The 14,860-nt window shown below is 57.2% G+C and overlaps 5 protein-coding genes across 5 annotated transcripts; 1 reads left to right on the plus strand and 4 right to left on the minus strand.

Annotated features, from left to right (window-relative positions):
• Positions 1-1,501: 1,501 nt before the first annotated feature.
• On the plus strand, positions 1,502-2,203 carry GCG54_00011745 (ADP-ribosylation factor 6; the record flags this gene model as incomplete). The annotated part of the gene is made up of 3 exons (XM_045411640.1): positions 1,502-1,751; positions 1,826-1,972; positions 2,040-2,203. The coding sequence occupies 3 exons, from the start codon at positions 1,502-1,504 to the stop codon at positions 2,201-2,203; spliced, it is 561 nt and encodes a 186-aa protein (XP_045262238.1).
• A 1,240-nt stretch (positions 2,204-3,443) lies between these two features.
• GCG54_00011746 (uncharacterized protein) lies at positions 3,444-4,103 on the minus strand (the record flags this gene model as incomplete). Its single annotated transcript, XM_045411641.1, has 1 exon — positions 3,444-4,103. The coding sequence occupies one exon, from the start codon at positions 4,101-4,103 to the stop codon at positions 3,444-3,446; it is 660 nt and encodes a 219-aa protein (XP_045262239.1).
• Positions 4,104-4,968: 865 nt separating this feature from the next.
• On the minus strand, positions 4,969-6,624 carry GCG54_00011747 (Carboxypeptidase 2; the record flags this gene model as incomplete). Its single annotated transcript, XM_045411642.1, has 2 exons — positions 4,969-6,335; positions 6,393-6,624. The coding sequence occupies 2 exons, from the start codon at positions 6,622-6,624 to the stop codon at positions 4,969-4,971; spliced, it is 1,599 nt and encodes a 532-aa protein (XP_045262240.1).
• A 737-nt stretch (positions 6,625-7,361) lies between these two features.
• On the minus strand, positions 7,362-12,110 carry GCG54_00011748 (uncharacterized protein; the record flags this gene model as incomplete). Its single annotated transcript, XM_045411643.1, has 3 exons — positions 7,362-7,841; positions 8,037-11,790; positions 11,851-12,110. 3 exons carry the CDS (start codon positions 12,108-12,110, stop codon positions 7,362-7,364), a joined length of 4,494 nt encoding a protein of 1,497 aa, XP_045262241.1.
• An 853-nt stretch (positions 12,111-12,963) lies between these two features.
• Positions 12,964-14,214, minus strand: GCG54_00011749 (putative GTP cyclohydrolase-2; the record flags this gene model as incomplete). Its single annotated transcript, XM_045411644.1, has 2 exons — positions 12,964-13,011; positions 13,063-14,214. 2 exons carry the CDS (start codon positions 14,212-14,214, stop codon positions 12,964-12,966), a joined length of 1,200 nt encoding a protein of 399 aa, XP_045262242.1.
• Positions 14,215-14,860: the final 646 nt, after the last annotated feature.

Raw genomic sequence — 14,860 nt, forward strand, 5'->3', positions numbered from 1 at the left:
GGCGCTCATCCCACCGTGGGCCGTCACGCGCCACACCACTTGTTCTCTTTCGCGTAGAGCTTCTTTTGAGTTGATACCTGTCATGTCATGCATGTGTTGGGGGAAGGGGGACTACCTTATCTTGGATATGCGGAAGGGTGTGGCGGTGGCTAGAGATGTTGTTCCAAAAGAGGCCTAGACGAGATCAATATCGATTCTCCCCCCGGGAAGAGGTGGACTGTCCGCGGACAGTGGTGGACTGGTGGGCAGTTCCTGAGGAGATGGGCAGAGGGGCCCCCACAAGCGCAGATGCGATAATGGCGAGGCTGCCGATGAACGAGATGAGGGGAGAGAGGATTTGGACTCTTGGAGAGGTTGGTTGATGGACGGGACGGCCAGATGGTGATGTCCGTTGCCCAATGCCCTCCCTCGGCTGGTGATCAGTCGTAATGAGCGAGGTCGTGTTGCGCCCTGAAGAAGAGGATCCAGCTCTGCGACCCTTACTGGAACTGGAAATGCCCCTGAACCATCTCAACCTGCTTAGGAAGAAAGCGAAAAAAAAAACAGTCAGCCTCAAAGTTCAACGGTCGAGCTGTGTGCTGTCTTCGCAAGAGACTGCAGTGTCTTCGCAAGAGACAGACAGTGTCACAGTGGTTGAATGAATGAAACGCATGGATGACCCCCAAAGTCGATCAATCCAACCAAAGGCATCTCTAGACGGGCCGCAGGCAAACAACGCTCGGCTGCACACCTCTTTCTCTGCTCACCTTCGTTTCGGAAGACGGGAGCATTAATTTGGGCCCAAATATAGCTGCCAATTGGCCCGTTTATGATACGTGCGCCTTGGCTTTGCACCTGCACCTGCACCTGCACCGCACCCCCTGGCAGAGGTCACAAGCCTTTGCATAGATAGGTTGGGTTAGGTAGGGACTGCACTGCTACCAAGACGCCCGAGCGACAGCCCAACAGAGCCAGAGCCGGCTACGTACAGTGAATTGGATTGGACCGGAGACCTGACGTGTGTGAAAGTGTGGACGCGTGGGTATGCGTGTGAGTGTGACACTGAGTGAGTGACTGAGGAAAGTGCGGCGACGACGGGCGGTCCTGCTGCTCCATTTCGACCCCAACCTCCGATCCCCGTCCCCGACTCGGCAAACACCTATAGCAACACATCGCAAACTAAGGTTGCTTTTTTTTTTCTTTGCAGCCGCGATAGCTTCTCTCCGTTACACATACTGCCTCAACCCTTCCACTCCTTCTTTATCCCCCTCAAACACCGACGACCGCACAATCCGAGTGCGCGCGCGACGACGAATCCCAGGCCATCAATTGCCCGTCCCGACCTTGCCAGAAAAACACAGCAGGAGCCATCCGTCATACGTTGCGACGCCCGTCCCCTTTCCCCAAACCACTCGAGCCTCAACCAACCCACCTCACGCCAGCTCGACAACCGCCGACTCTCTCCAGCCCTCCGACCGTCTGACGAACTCCGACTCCACGACACGCACAACCGACCGTCACAATGGGTGGCCAACTCTCAAAGATGATGGGCAAGATCTTCGGATCCAAGGAGATGCGCCTGCTCATGCTGGGTCTCGACGCCGCCGGAAAGACCACCATCCTCTACAAGCTCAAGCTCGGCCAGGACGTCACCACCATCCCAACCGTCGGCTTCAACGTCGAGACCGTCACCTACAAGAACGTCAAGTTCAACGTCTGGGACGTCGGTGGTCAGGACAAGATCCGTCCCCTCTGGAGACATTATTTTAGCGGTGAGCACCCCTCCTGCCTGCCTGCTTTGCCCAACTGTCTCTCGCGAACTGCGCTAACGACCCCTATCCTACAGGAACCCAGGGTCTCATCTTCGTCATCGACTCCTCCGACCGCGCGAGAATCGAGGAGGCCAAGTCCGAGCTGCACAGAATCATCAACGATCGCGAAATGAAGGACAGTTTGTTGCTGGTGTTCGCGAACAAGCAGGACATCAACGGAGGTGAGTTCAGAAACGCACGTCCCCACTGGGCATCAAGAACGCGCAGACTAACCACAACACCAAACAGCCATGAAGCCGCAAGAAGTCACCGAGGCCCTCCAGCTGTCAAAGTTAAAAGACAAGGTCTGGTATGTCGTGCCCAGTTGCGCGACGACCGGAGAGGGCCTCCTCGAGGGTCTCGCCTGGCTGTCTAACAACGTCAAGGCGCCCCCCGCCCCGGCCAAGAAGTAAACGACGAGTCACGACCCGAACCACCTCATCCAATCCGCCATCCGATTCCTCCTCTTTGACGAACGAAACTTGCCATCGCCTACTACTCCGCCACCAATCCCGACCAAACAAAACCTGCCCCTCCATCTCCTCGCCATCTCCGACTCCGCACGCCACTTCAGAATGCATATCGAGGCATCGACCGTCCTGGCCCAAGCCCCGTCGAAGGCGGAAACCGTGCCATATATCCTCATTCGCCTCCTTCCTCCGTGGCTCGGGCAACGGACGCAGGAAAAAGATGCCCTCAGCGCGTAGCATGCAGCTGACTGAGTCCACTACGGCTGGGAGACACAGGCCGGCTCGGGGGCTTACGCATCCTCGGCAGCGGCGGATCATCCCATCACCACCGCCAACCAACACCAGTCCCGCAATGGACCTTTTTCAAACCAAAAACACTCTTCATGTAACGCTTTTAACTATCCAAGGGAGACCGGAGAGGGAAGAAATCACGGGAAAAAGGGGCGGACATTCACCATCATGCGCTTGTTCTGGGGGTTGCTCTTGTGTTCTTCTTTTTTAACAAACTTCTTACTGTTCCATGTTGTGTGTTCTGAAATACCCGAGCTTTTTAGAAGGCGAGAAAAGAACGTGGTCCTCTTTTTACCTTTTTTTTATTAACTGTCACTTTTTTATTTGTTTTCAGGGGAGACGAGGGCCAAACGGGTAGTATTCATTCTTCCCCCTTTCTATAGTTGTATTGAAATGATGTACAAGATTGTCTGGAAACACCGCCCTTTCTTTACTTCTCGTCCCTGTGTTGCCGCGGGAGGGAGTGGAAGGGTCCGGTCGCGACATGCATGCAACGTGTGTGCTCTCGGTCTATGGTCATGACATCGTAGCCCAGCCGGCTGGGCTGTGCAGGTGCGAATCTGCCCCCTTTCATCAGGGACGCGGGCCGACTCTTTTACAAGGCAGGGCCGATTCATGAATCTTACAAAAACAGAAATAGGAGAAGGGCCGAACGAACGGTGGCGTCGACGCTTTGACGATACAGGACGCCGCCATCGGTCGCGCCGCGGCGGATTCCCTCGTGGGAAGAGGGTCGTTTGCTGCCAACGGCGAACTGGCTCCATTACGGGTCCTGCCGAGGCTTTTCGTTTCTATCGCTCGGCGCGCGCGGACGACGTGGCTGACAGCGACAGGGCTAGCCGCTCAGACGTTTTTTTTGTTTTGTTTGTTGGTTAAAGGGGTGGATGACGGTTCATCCGGCGATGAGGATCCCCACGAGGCCGGCCACCGCCGCCGCACCGAGACCACCGGCACCCCTCGGCGCACCGGCAGCGTTGACGGCGGCGTTGGCGGGCGCGACCATGATGGGCCGGTGCCAGCCGCAGTGGCTCGACGTGCCGCGCGTCGCGCAGGACCAGTAGGTGGTCTGGTAGTAGCCCATCTCGGCGAGGTTCGGCTCCGGGCGCGGGGTGACGCCGGGGGCCGGGGGGATGAGGGAGGCGTAGTCGCGGGGGCCGTCGGAGGTGGGCGTCTCTGCGGCGGCGGCGGCGATTGCGACGGCCGCGACGGCTGGGGCCTCGGAGGCGGATGGGGATGATGGGGAGGGTTTCTTGTGCAGACGCGCGGGGCCGAGGCGGAGGGGGCGGCGGGAGCAAGGGGCGGATGTGTTTGAGGACGAGGAGGAGTTGGAGGGGACGGGGAGGAGGGTGTAGATTGGGGATGGGGTCGGGTCTGTGGCCTCGTCTGAGGGGGCGGAGGGAGCGTCGGTGGGACGGAAGGGACGCGGCGGGGGGCGGGTGAGGGAGGCGTCTGTGGGGAGGGACATTGTGCAGGGCGTTGGCGATGCGGGCGTCGCGGGGAGGGCGGTGGCAGAGGTTGCGAAGAGGATTAGGAGGAAAGAGAGGGGATGCATTTTGGGCGAGGTTCTTGTTCGGATGTATTTGGTTTGTATGATTGGAGAGTTGAAGATCAAGTGGGTGTTGAATGTGAGTCCGGCTCGGCTTATAAGAAGTGAAGATATCTCGCAGAGACAAAAGATGAAGTTGTGGAAGAGAATCGAAGTTCGCGAACAATTGAGGTACGACGACAAGGAACAAGAGAAAGAATGGGAAAGGACAAGGGGCATTGTGTCCCTTTATCATCTTGACTCACATTGTCACTGATCAATGGAAACAGCAGAAATAGGGGGTTTAGAGAAAGCGTGACGTGCAAGCCGATCATCAACCGCCGTGTAAGCATGCAGGAGTCACATCCTCCCCCATCACCGCGTTCCAGGACGCGGGCGTGACATACACAATGTTTGTCCAAATGTTTCTGTTTCCAGATTTTCTCCTACTTGGTCTCTTTTCAATTGTTTGGTGGCTGCATGGGTGGTGGTGTAGTTGCAGAATCCAACGTGGGCAAGTGTCTGAGGTTCTGGCGGACACTTTTTGGGTGATTGGTGTTGTTTGGAAAGGTGGACGTTTGGAGACGTTGTGAGGGGGCCGGGATGATTGGGTGTCAGCTTGCGGTGGGCGTTCATGGTGCAGGGGCGGATTTGTTAGTGCTGCTACTCTATGAAAAAAACCACGGCATTTTGAGGATTTTGGGGAAGACTTCGGGTTTGGAGACGGGCACGGGGGAGCTAATGCAGTGAGTTTGAGATGGTACCTAATTATTACCCGGAGTGCTGAGGGTTGCTAATACCCGGACTGTGCCACCAACTTACCGCCGCCGATCCGGCCCCACCACCGAAAGACCGGCAGCCTCCGATCCGGAGAACCCCCGGCCTCCCGATCCTATTGCCCCGCAAGCACCCGGAACACGGGATACTCATCGCCCTCCTCCAAGTTCACCACATTATACCTCGCCAAGCTCGCGTTCCCCTCCGGCTCAAGCAGCACAAACGCAAACGCCGCATTCTTCTGCCGCGTGCTCACGCTGAACCCGCCCTTGGGCACCCTCACCGTCCTACGGCTCGTCGACGTGGTGATGGCACTCTCAACAACGCCCTCGTTCTTGGCGCTCGCGAGGGTGACTCTCTCCGCCGTGAGGACCTCCGCCTCGCCGACAAAGTCTTCGTCAAGCACCGCCACCTCGACGCCCAGGGTGCGCAGCTTGTCCGCGACGGCGGCCCACGCGCGCGGGAAGACGTACGCTGCGGGGCGGGCGCGAACGAGGTCTGGCGCGGTGGGCGTGCTGTTGCGGAACTGCACGGGGACGTGGACGAGGGTGCCGTTGCGGGCGTCGATGAAGGGCCATGTTGTGTTTGTGGTGCGCGCGTGGTCGGTGACGATGATGGCCTCGGTACTGGTGGTGAACTCTTGCCGCGCGGTTTCGATGGTGGTGTAGACCTCTTCGGCGTTGTCCACGGCGGTCTGGAGAAGGGTCTCAACGGCAAGCAATCCTGCGGCGACGCGGCGCTGGAAGTGCTGGTCTGCGAGCCTGATGCCCCGCGTCTCCGTGAGGAAAGACACCGTCTGCAGGAGTCCGGCGGAATTGTGCCCCGCGCGGGAGACGGAGCTAGGCTCCGTGAGGACGGGGAGGTCGGTGCCGCCACCGGCTGTGAAGTACGCGCTAGTCCGCAATCCATGGCTCCGTACCTTGCCCTGGATCGCACGCAGGAAGAGACCCTCCCCGAGGGCGCGGATGGCCGGGTGGATGTTGGGGTTCTTTACATGCGAGACCTGGACGTCCTGCGCCTTGAGCCACTGCCCCTGCGCACCGAGCCGCTGGCTGGCCGTGTACTCGTGCGCATCCAGGAAGATGTGCGGGTCAAACGCCGACAAGAGAGTCTTGACGTCGCGGGTCTGCTGGCGCTGGAGGAGGGCGTGGTCGCGGTTGGGGTCGTGGTTTGACGCGAGCTCGCGCTGGAAGTAGGCCACGCCGTCGGGGTTATACCGCGGCAAGACGAGTACGTCGGCCTTTTCGAGGACGGAGGTCGCCCAGGTGGTGTTGGAGGCGAGCTTGGCGAGGAGAGCGAGGATGGCTTGGTCGCCGGCGGGTTCGTTGCCGTGGACGCCTCCCTGCAGCCAGATGCGGAGCTTGGATGTCGAGGAGCCAGACGAGAGGTTGAGGTAGGGGATTGAACGGTCGTCTTCCGAGGTGAAGGGGACGTGGTAAGTTGCCCAAGAGTGTTGATCCGCGATGTCTTTCAGGAAGGATTCTGACCGATTGGCGTGTTAGCAAATGTCCTCCTCCAGAGCTTTGCGCGGTCACGAACCCAACGTTGCTTGCGACGTAGGACCAGAAGTTCCGTTCGTCCATCCATCCGGGACGCCATCTTCATTCGCGAACGCAGGCGAGAGCAGCTCGACGCCCTCTACGTCGGGAAAGAGCTTGGAGACAAGCTCGCTATCTTTGGAGACCGGAACTTGATTATCCGCATACTTAGTCTGCGCCGACGTGAGGCTTGCTTGGAGCAGCCCCACGGCTAGAATTCTGAAGAAACGCATCTCGCGAAAAGAACACGAAGCTCGACGATGGCTCAGACTCGTCCCGATCCCGGTGAAAGATGACGGTCTCACTCCAAAATCGTCTATCCAGGGGCGGACTCCATTTATACGCCCAAACCCCTCGTGAAGACTGCAATCGGTGGAGCTATAATTCTCACGCAATTTCCCGAAAGTCCCGGGTGTCCAGATTCTGTAGAGTTGACAATGAGCATTCTGTCGCTCGAGTAGGATGATGATGCAAGGCGTCCCCGCCATAGCGTCAACCATCGCGCCGTGGCACGCATGGCATTGCAACCTCTTGGCGAACAGCTATTTACCGCACCGGGAAGGTGATGATGTCCTCTCCGTGGGTTTAAGCGGGGAGAATGCGGAGGGAGAACTGGTGCGGATTCATCACGGTGAGCAACGTTGATTAATACCGAGAGGCCTTTTGTGGTCGCAGCCGCACAAGTGGGCACTTGGCGATACGACGGCATCTGCACCTTCGTCATGCAATCACAGCACCGAATCGCCGACCGTTCTTAGTCAATGCCTAATCACAATCTTATCGGTAGCAGCCTTGAAATATTTGATAACTTCTGTTCCATTGCTACTAAATAAGTACCTCGTCAGGTACGGGTATTGATGCTCTCATCATCTGTGGAGCCAATGCAAAGTATTAATACATACAATCAGACTATGCAGTAACGCCTAACCCAGACCCAGTCTCAACCGCCACGAGCCGTACTCAACTTCTTCTAGAACCTCGTCATAGACTTGCGTTGCCCTCGAGACTTGGTATTCGTTCTAGCCGGCATGGAGCTGGGCGGAATCGACCTCCTTCCAGCTGCGGCATTGGCTGTTGTTCTCGCCGGCGGCATGCTCTTCGCTCGGGACGGCTTGTTCTTCTTCACCCAACCAGATCCATGCGGTAGACTACTACTTTTCTCCTGGTAGTCGTCATCAATCTCGTCTTCCGCATAATCCTCTTCTACGGGCGGCTCGGGCGAGGATGACACCGAGATAACCTGGGAACCATCCGGAATGACAAACGGAGAGCTCTGGCTCTTGCGCTTCGTGAATCGAATAAAAGGCTTCTTTGGCTTAACATCCTGAGACTCGCTGAAAGACGACGGTGCCGTCTTGGGCATCGGTCTCATATCGGGCAATTCGGGCGATCTGGACGGAGCTGGCTGACTTGAGTTGGGAAACAGCTGCTTGCGGGTGCCCCTGAAGGCCTGCGGAGACTCGTCGTCCTCATCCTCTTCGTCCTCGTCGTCTTCGTCCTCCGCCTCTTCATCGTTCTCGTCCTCTTCATTGTCTTCGTCCTCCTCATCATCCTCGTCCCCTTCTTCGTCAATGCGTCGCATGGCAGCCTCGTAATCTGTGTCGAGCTTCACGATTGACTTGCGGGATTTAATATCCGAGAATACTTGTGACTTGGAGGGACTTTCGTTGTTCTGTGTGCTTGGTTGCGTGGCCTCGAGAAAGATGTCTTCCAGCGACGGGAAGGAATCTGTTGTGCCTGGCTCAACAGGCGACTGGTTCTGCCGAGGGGGCGTCTGCACATTCGCCTTGGGTGTGGAGGCTCCCAAGATTGGTGAACCGTCACCAGTGTCGTTCATTGGAACATCGTCGCCACCTGTATGGAAACTGAAGTCGTCGTCTGGTTGTCGCCCACTGCGGACGCTAGTCGCAGAGGAGGGTGGTGGAATGGAGTCGCTTTGAGGAGGGGCCGGTGTGGTATCCTTTACAGAGCTCGCCTCGAGCACAGGAGCCTCGGACGATCGGCTGTTGGCTGCCTCCGACATCTCCATAAGTTGGCGAGTAGGGCTGCTTGTTTTGCGTTGCAAGACAGACGGGGAAAGGTCTTTACGGAAACCCGCTTCCTCGATCATCAGACTGATTTCATGGCGGCGATCCGAAGAGATTGAGAACGCAGTGGGGGCTTGGCTGGTTCCTGACTCTTGAGATTCCTCCGTTTCGATAACAACGTTCTTGACCTTCGCTTGTGCACTCGCTTTGGGTGTCGCCACATCGTCCTCATCAGCTTCGCCTTCAATGTCGTTTGCTGGCTGTGCATTGTCAATCGGTGGTTCGGGGTTTGACGTCGATTGATCCTGTTCCGAAGGGTCGACGACCATTTCATCATGCTCAGCAACGACCTGAGACTGTCCATCACCCGTATTAGCCTTGGCTTGACCATCCTCTGCATCGATTTGTGACTGACTTCCATCTTCATCCGCCTCGGGCGGGCTGGCGTTCTTCCCGGGGAACTGCGAAGGCTGGCTCTGGGTGTCGTAAACGGTTTCGTGAACCACGCTGTCAGTGGGGCCACTCGACTCTTCGTTGACGACTGGCATCCGCTTGTCGTCCAGGGGGTCTTGAAGAATCTTGGGCTCAATCAGCTCTGCAAATGTGATCTTGCGGTATCCGTCGTCGAAACCCGACTCATCGTCGTCCTCATCGTCGTCTGGGGCCTCAAAACGGTCGTACACACGCTGTCCGGTGCTTTCATCGTAGATCTTTTCTTTTCGATCATGATCCCGGTCGCGCTGAGCAAGCAAGAACTCAAAGTCGGTAGCATCCTCGTCGAAGACTCTGACCAAAATACCAGTAACGTTGATGACTTCGGGTTGCCAGTTAGTTTGAGTCGACAAAACCCATTGCTTCCACGTGATGACCATGCCCGCCTTGGCCGCACCTGGCCGAAGCTCCGGAAGTGTAGTCAGGTCGTCTGGCAATGAGGGCAGATCCTCGACATCCGTCATCTGACTCTCCTCAGGTCGGGCCTTTGACGCAGCCGGTTCCTCGACCGGGTCGTCGTAGTTGAGTGTTGTGTCTCCTTCCTCAACACCTTCCGAGAAGGTCATGATGCTGTCATCGCCATCTACCCGACGCTTCTTCGACGATTGAGAGTCCCCGTCGTCATAAAATTGAGCTTGATTGCGCTGTACGCGCTTACGTTTGCCCCCGCGCTTATTCTTCGAACCAAACCATTCCTCCACTTGCTGTTGGGGGTCCCACCGCTGGACAAAAGGAAATGGCGGTTCCGAGAGCTCGACACCCTCGTGGCAGCATTCTACGGCTCGGTAAGCGATTTTCTCGCGCCAGGCTTCGGGATCTTCCTCTACCGATTCTTGAGTCTGGGCGGATTCGCCAGACTGCGGTGCTTCCGTCAGACGTGCATTGGTGTGCGGTCGCACGCCTTTCATCAGGTCTTGCCTGATCTTGTCCTCATCGGCCTTGGTCTTTGGGTTCTTGAGACCCAAGGAACCCATCAGCATGCGCCTCGCAGCGCCAACATTGGGCTTCATGCGACGCTGGGCAGGATCCTCTTGAGTAGAGGGACTTCGAAAAGCCTCAGCGTATACAACTTGCGAGGAGTCTTGAGGAGCGGAATCTGGGATTTCAGGCGACTTTTCCTGGCTCTGAGATTCCTCAGGCGCATCTGATACGAAAGCCTCGAGCAACGCCTTCTTCCTTGCCAAAAGGGCTGCAATGTCATCTGGAATCTCGGGGGCTGTCATCTGGGAGGGCTCCCTGCTGATCTGTCCTGATGCGGAACTGCCCTGCGCCGCGGACTGCTTGGCAAGTTTGCGCCTCGCATTTCTCTTCTGAGTTTTAGTCAGGCCTTGGCCGGGCGGGACAGTTGGCGTGTGGACAGCTGGGGCGGCCGCGGGAGTTGCCTTGGTTGGCTTTGGGGATATGACGGGCTGCAAAGTCTGATATTGCTTGCTCAAAGTTGTAGCAGGTATTTCTTCGGGTCCGGAGTCGGAGTCGGAGTCTGAGTCCGAGCTGGAATCGCCGCTGCTGCTTTCCTCGTCAGACTCCGAGGAATCGGACAGCGAGTCTGACGAAGAGTCAGATGACGAGCCCGATGATGAGTCCATATCCACGTCGGCAGGTGCACCTTCAGAGGACCGCCTGCCTGCGACAGCCCGTGAACCATCACTGTTAGAGTCTGAGCCAGACTCTTCTTCAGGTATATCCTGGTCCTCAACCTCTGAATTGTCGTCCGGTACGGGTGCTTCGTCTCCAGACTCGCTAGAGTCATCGGAGGAAGAGTCTTCTAAGCTTTTGTCGGACCCTTCTTCTGAGCTCTTGTCCAGGTCATCCATCTCTTGATCAGAATCCGAGTCTGACGCTACCGCACTCGATTCAGAGCTGGAGTCAGAGTCAGACTCGGAGGACAAGTCGTCCTTTCCATCCTTTGAATCAGGATGAGTGTTGTGGTTGAGAGTCTCAGACGCCTCGTCGCTGTCGTCATTCAGCTCGTTGCTCTGGTGTTCCTCAAGCTCGTCTGCTGCGCTGTCAGAGTCTTCCTCAGAACTCGTTTCCCTCAGCACCAGTTCACGTCCGTCGTTACGGTCGCTATGCCGAATGGGGCTACTGGATAGGCTTCTCTCCTGGCGTTCCAGCATCTGACGAATACCAAGCTGGGCGCTGAACTTCTTCGAAAGCTTGCGGTATGCTCTTTCCGGGTCTGAGTCGCACCTGAGCAACGTTGGCTCGACGATGGCGAAGGGTGCAGTGGGGAACGCAGCTCTCAAGGCTATGATCTTGTCGAGAAAGTCCATGCCTGTAGACGTCCTGGTTGCAGACCTGACCAAAGCGTTACTGGCCGATGCCACAGGGGATGCGCGACGAGGCGGGGTCGAATGTACGGTGTCCCGCGATCCGCTCGACGCTCTCTTGCCACGAATGCTGCGCAACTCCTCGAGGAGGTCACCTTCTCTAACGGCGGCATTGTCTTCGCTGATGAGACGCAGCTCCTCTCGAATATCATCGTCCTCGCTGCCCATATCCTCATCATCGTCGCCATCTGCGCCGGGCTCGAATTCGTCGTCACCTTCTTCATCTCCGTCTGATTCAGCGTCGTAAAATCGGGCGCGAAGCTTGACGCTCGAAGGGTCTTGATGGGCTCTCGTCGACGAATCGTACTCGATCATGGGAAGCTCTGTATCACTGCTGGTTTCCGACGGGGAATCGTTTTCGTCATCGCTGCTGTAGGTGATGCGAGCCTTCTTCCTGGGCGGAAGGGCCACGTTCGGTCGGTCGCGGGGGGCCTTGAGCCATGAGCGTCCGTAGGCGAGGCCGTCCACCAAGTGTCTGCCATCGGATGATATCTGGTGCCTGCCGCTGAGCTTTCGCCTCTTGAGATCGTCGGTAAGGAGAGGTCGGATGCTAGAACCAAGTTAGCCTTGCACTCAGAGATGCGCGCCGGACGTAAATGGGTTGACTTACAGGACTTGATCGTCTTCCTTGAGCACCTTGGAGACGAGGTGGTAGTGGACGCACTCGAAGCCGTCGCCGGAGGCATCCTTAAGCTCCACGGCATAGTCCTCGAGGCCCCATTCGCCGCTTTCGAGGGGAATCACCTCGTTGACTTCCGCGACAAGTTTTGAGATGGTCAGATCCTCATTAGCGGTCGCATTCCAGAGCAGCTTGACGTCAGGCACGCCGTGGCGCCGCACCACGAGTCGCAGCCGCAAGTCTTTCTCCATCTCTTCCGAGATTGATGTGCCGTTGGTTGGCGCGATTAATACATGTAGTCGTCGGTCTTTTTTTGTGGTCACAAGAGAACAAAATAATTCGCTGGAGACGGGTTGATTTCGCAGAGTAACAGCTATTTGACCGGGGAAAGCAGAACAGGAAGCAGTTGAGAGACGGCGGATAAATTGCTTGAGGCAAGGGAGCGAGACGCGCGTGGGGGAAGGTGAAAGCTCCAAGCGCGACTGACGCAAAATCTGGAAAGTGGGGCCGATTTATCCCCAGGGACCGCTATCTTACTTCCCGTCATTAGCTTGTACCTTGAAGACCTGGCGAGCTCAAGATACGATCCCAATCAACGTCTGGCCAACGTCACAGCAACTTCACTGAATTACGAGATCTTTCATGATCAAAAACGCAACAATAAACTTGCTTGATTTGCGATATGTCGGCATCTTGCTTCCTCATTCCCAAAGTCCTCATACGAGCTGAGCAACAAACGACTGATATATTTTTGGCCTCATGAGCCACAGAACCGATTTCAACGTCTTTCACCAAGCAGCACTCCCTTGTCCCCTGCATGCTGCCACTGCTGCCTGTAGGTTGTGCAACCGCTCCGACGACAACCAGGTCAGTAATTTTCCATGAAATTGCCATCCAATATGAGTCCAGGGACCGTCAGTAGATACTATGAACAACGACAGGTATGTCAAATATTCCCAGTGACAAATATGCCAATGCGCCATTCCCAGGTATTCGTGTCAATCCGAACGCCGTCTATGCTTGTAACCAAAACCCCCACTGCCCTCCTCTCTCCTTGTCCTACCACGTCTCTCCAACTCCGAGACCGCTTCCCGGCCGTGTAACCTATGAAGGCATGCCTCCCATATCAAGCATATGTCCCATCTTCTCAATCTGCATCTCTGTTAGCGACCAAGCTACCCGACAGCCAACGGCCAAGCTCACCTTCGTCTTGAGGTACCCCTCAACCTCCTGGCTCCTGAACCCTCCCCGCCCCTTCCACGACAGCGGCACCATCGCCACACGCTCCGTCACCCTGACCTCGCGGTTCGGGCCTTCCACCGCGCGGATCTTGTCCGGGTTGTTCGTCAGCAGGCGCACCTCGTGCTGCCCCAGGTCCAGCAACATCGCCGTCGCTAGCCCGTAGCTCCGCGCGTCGGCCGGGTGCCGCAGGAGCAGGTTCGCCTCGACGGTGTCGGAGCCCAGGTCCTGCAGGTTGTACGCCTTCAGCTTCTCGCCGAGGCCGATGCCGCGGCCCTCCTGGCGCAGGTAGATGATGATGCCGCCGTTCGTGTTGCCGGGCAGGCTCATCAGCCGCGCCGCCTCGTCGAGCTGCTCGCCGCAGTCGCACCGCGCGGACCACGCCGTCTCGCCGGTGTAGCACTCGGAGTGAATGCGCACCAGCGCCGGGCCGCGCTGCTGTGCCGTGTCCAAGGGCGAAGGCTGCTCGCCGACGGGGGTGGCCACGCCGCCGGCCATGCCGCTGGTCGTGCGGCCGGGGAACAGACGGCCCGTGTAGGCGCCGCGCACCATGCGGTCCATCTCGGTCTCGCCCGGGCGGGGCTCGTCGAGCGACTTGCTGCGGATGTGCGGGCCGAAGACGATGGCCAGGTGCTCCTTGTTGTCTACTTTGTTCGTGTACAGGTGCAGGAACATCTCAGTGCCGGTAACGGTGGGGATGCGCGCTCGTACGATGCACTGCACCTCGGGCAAGGTCTCGAGGAGGCGGGGCCGTTTGATCCCCGCGCCGCCCGAGGGGATCGAGCTGTCGACGGGCACGCCGCGGGGGGCCTCGGCGCCGGTGAGAGGCGTTGCTGTGCCGGGTGTCGCAGGCGGCGTGAAGGCGGGCGAGAGGAGGGAGGGCGGTGGCGGGGCGGTGTTGGCGGTCGTTGAGGCGGCATCGTCTTCGGCTCGCGCGGGGGCGGCGGGGTCGGACAGGTTCAGGTCGTCGGCCACCTCATGGCTGGAGGACGCAGCTGCCGATGCGCTGTCGGCGGCCTTGGTTCGAGGAGAGTAGAAGGACGGGAGCTGGTTGGTTTCCTCGCGCCAGTCCTTGGGCGCATCGCCGGCCGCTGGCTTCGCTTCAAAGTCGGGCATGGCGGGGGAGATGGGGGGTAGATTGCGAGGACGGAGAGGCGATGTTGGTGGTTGCTGGTCAATTCAATGCCAATGGGTATTCATGCGCAGAATAAAACAAATCCCAATTGAGAGCACGCCAGGGTCGCAAAGCAAAATATTGCAGGAGACGGACAAAGTAACGCGGGAGGCGACACTGGACTTGGGAGTGTCGGGTAATGCACATTTAATCGCGGCGACCGGTTCCGCTCCGAACAACGAGGTGGTGAAGTGCGGTTCAATTAGTCATGCAGCCAGATGATGACAGCGCGGGTGCATCTGTGTGCCGGCGGCATTACACTTTTGGCCAAGTGCCCGCCCGTTCCAGGCAATGTTCCTTCTGAAGGAACACCTGGAGGCGGCGTGTAGCTCATCTTACCCCTCCGCAAAAGCTCAGCTTACCCCCCCTATAGACGCCCTATAGGTTTAAGCCTATTTTAGATATATTACTAAGATTAGGAGAGGTTCTATAAGTATATTTAGTAATATACTTTAAAGTACCTTTTATTATATAGAAGCTATATAATTTAATAAATAAATACTATAATTTAGAATAAAGTATAAATTATAATTAAATTATATTCCTATATAGTTTTAAAACTATTCTATTAGTAATATCTAATAACCT

Source organism: Colletotrichum gloeosporioides (genome assembly GCF_011800055.1).
Source record: "Colletotrichum gloeosporioides strain Lc1 chromosome Unknown consensus_56, whole genome shotgun sequence".
Taxonomy (NCBI): domain Eukaryota; kingdom Fungi; phylum Ascomycota; class Sordariomycetes; order Glomerellales; family Glomerellaceae; genus Colletotrichum; species Colletotrichum gloeosporioides.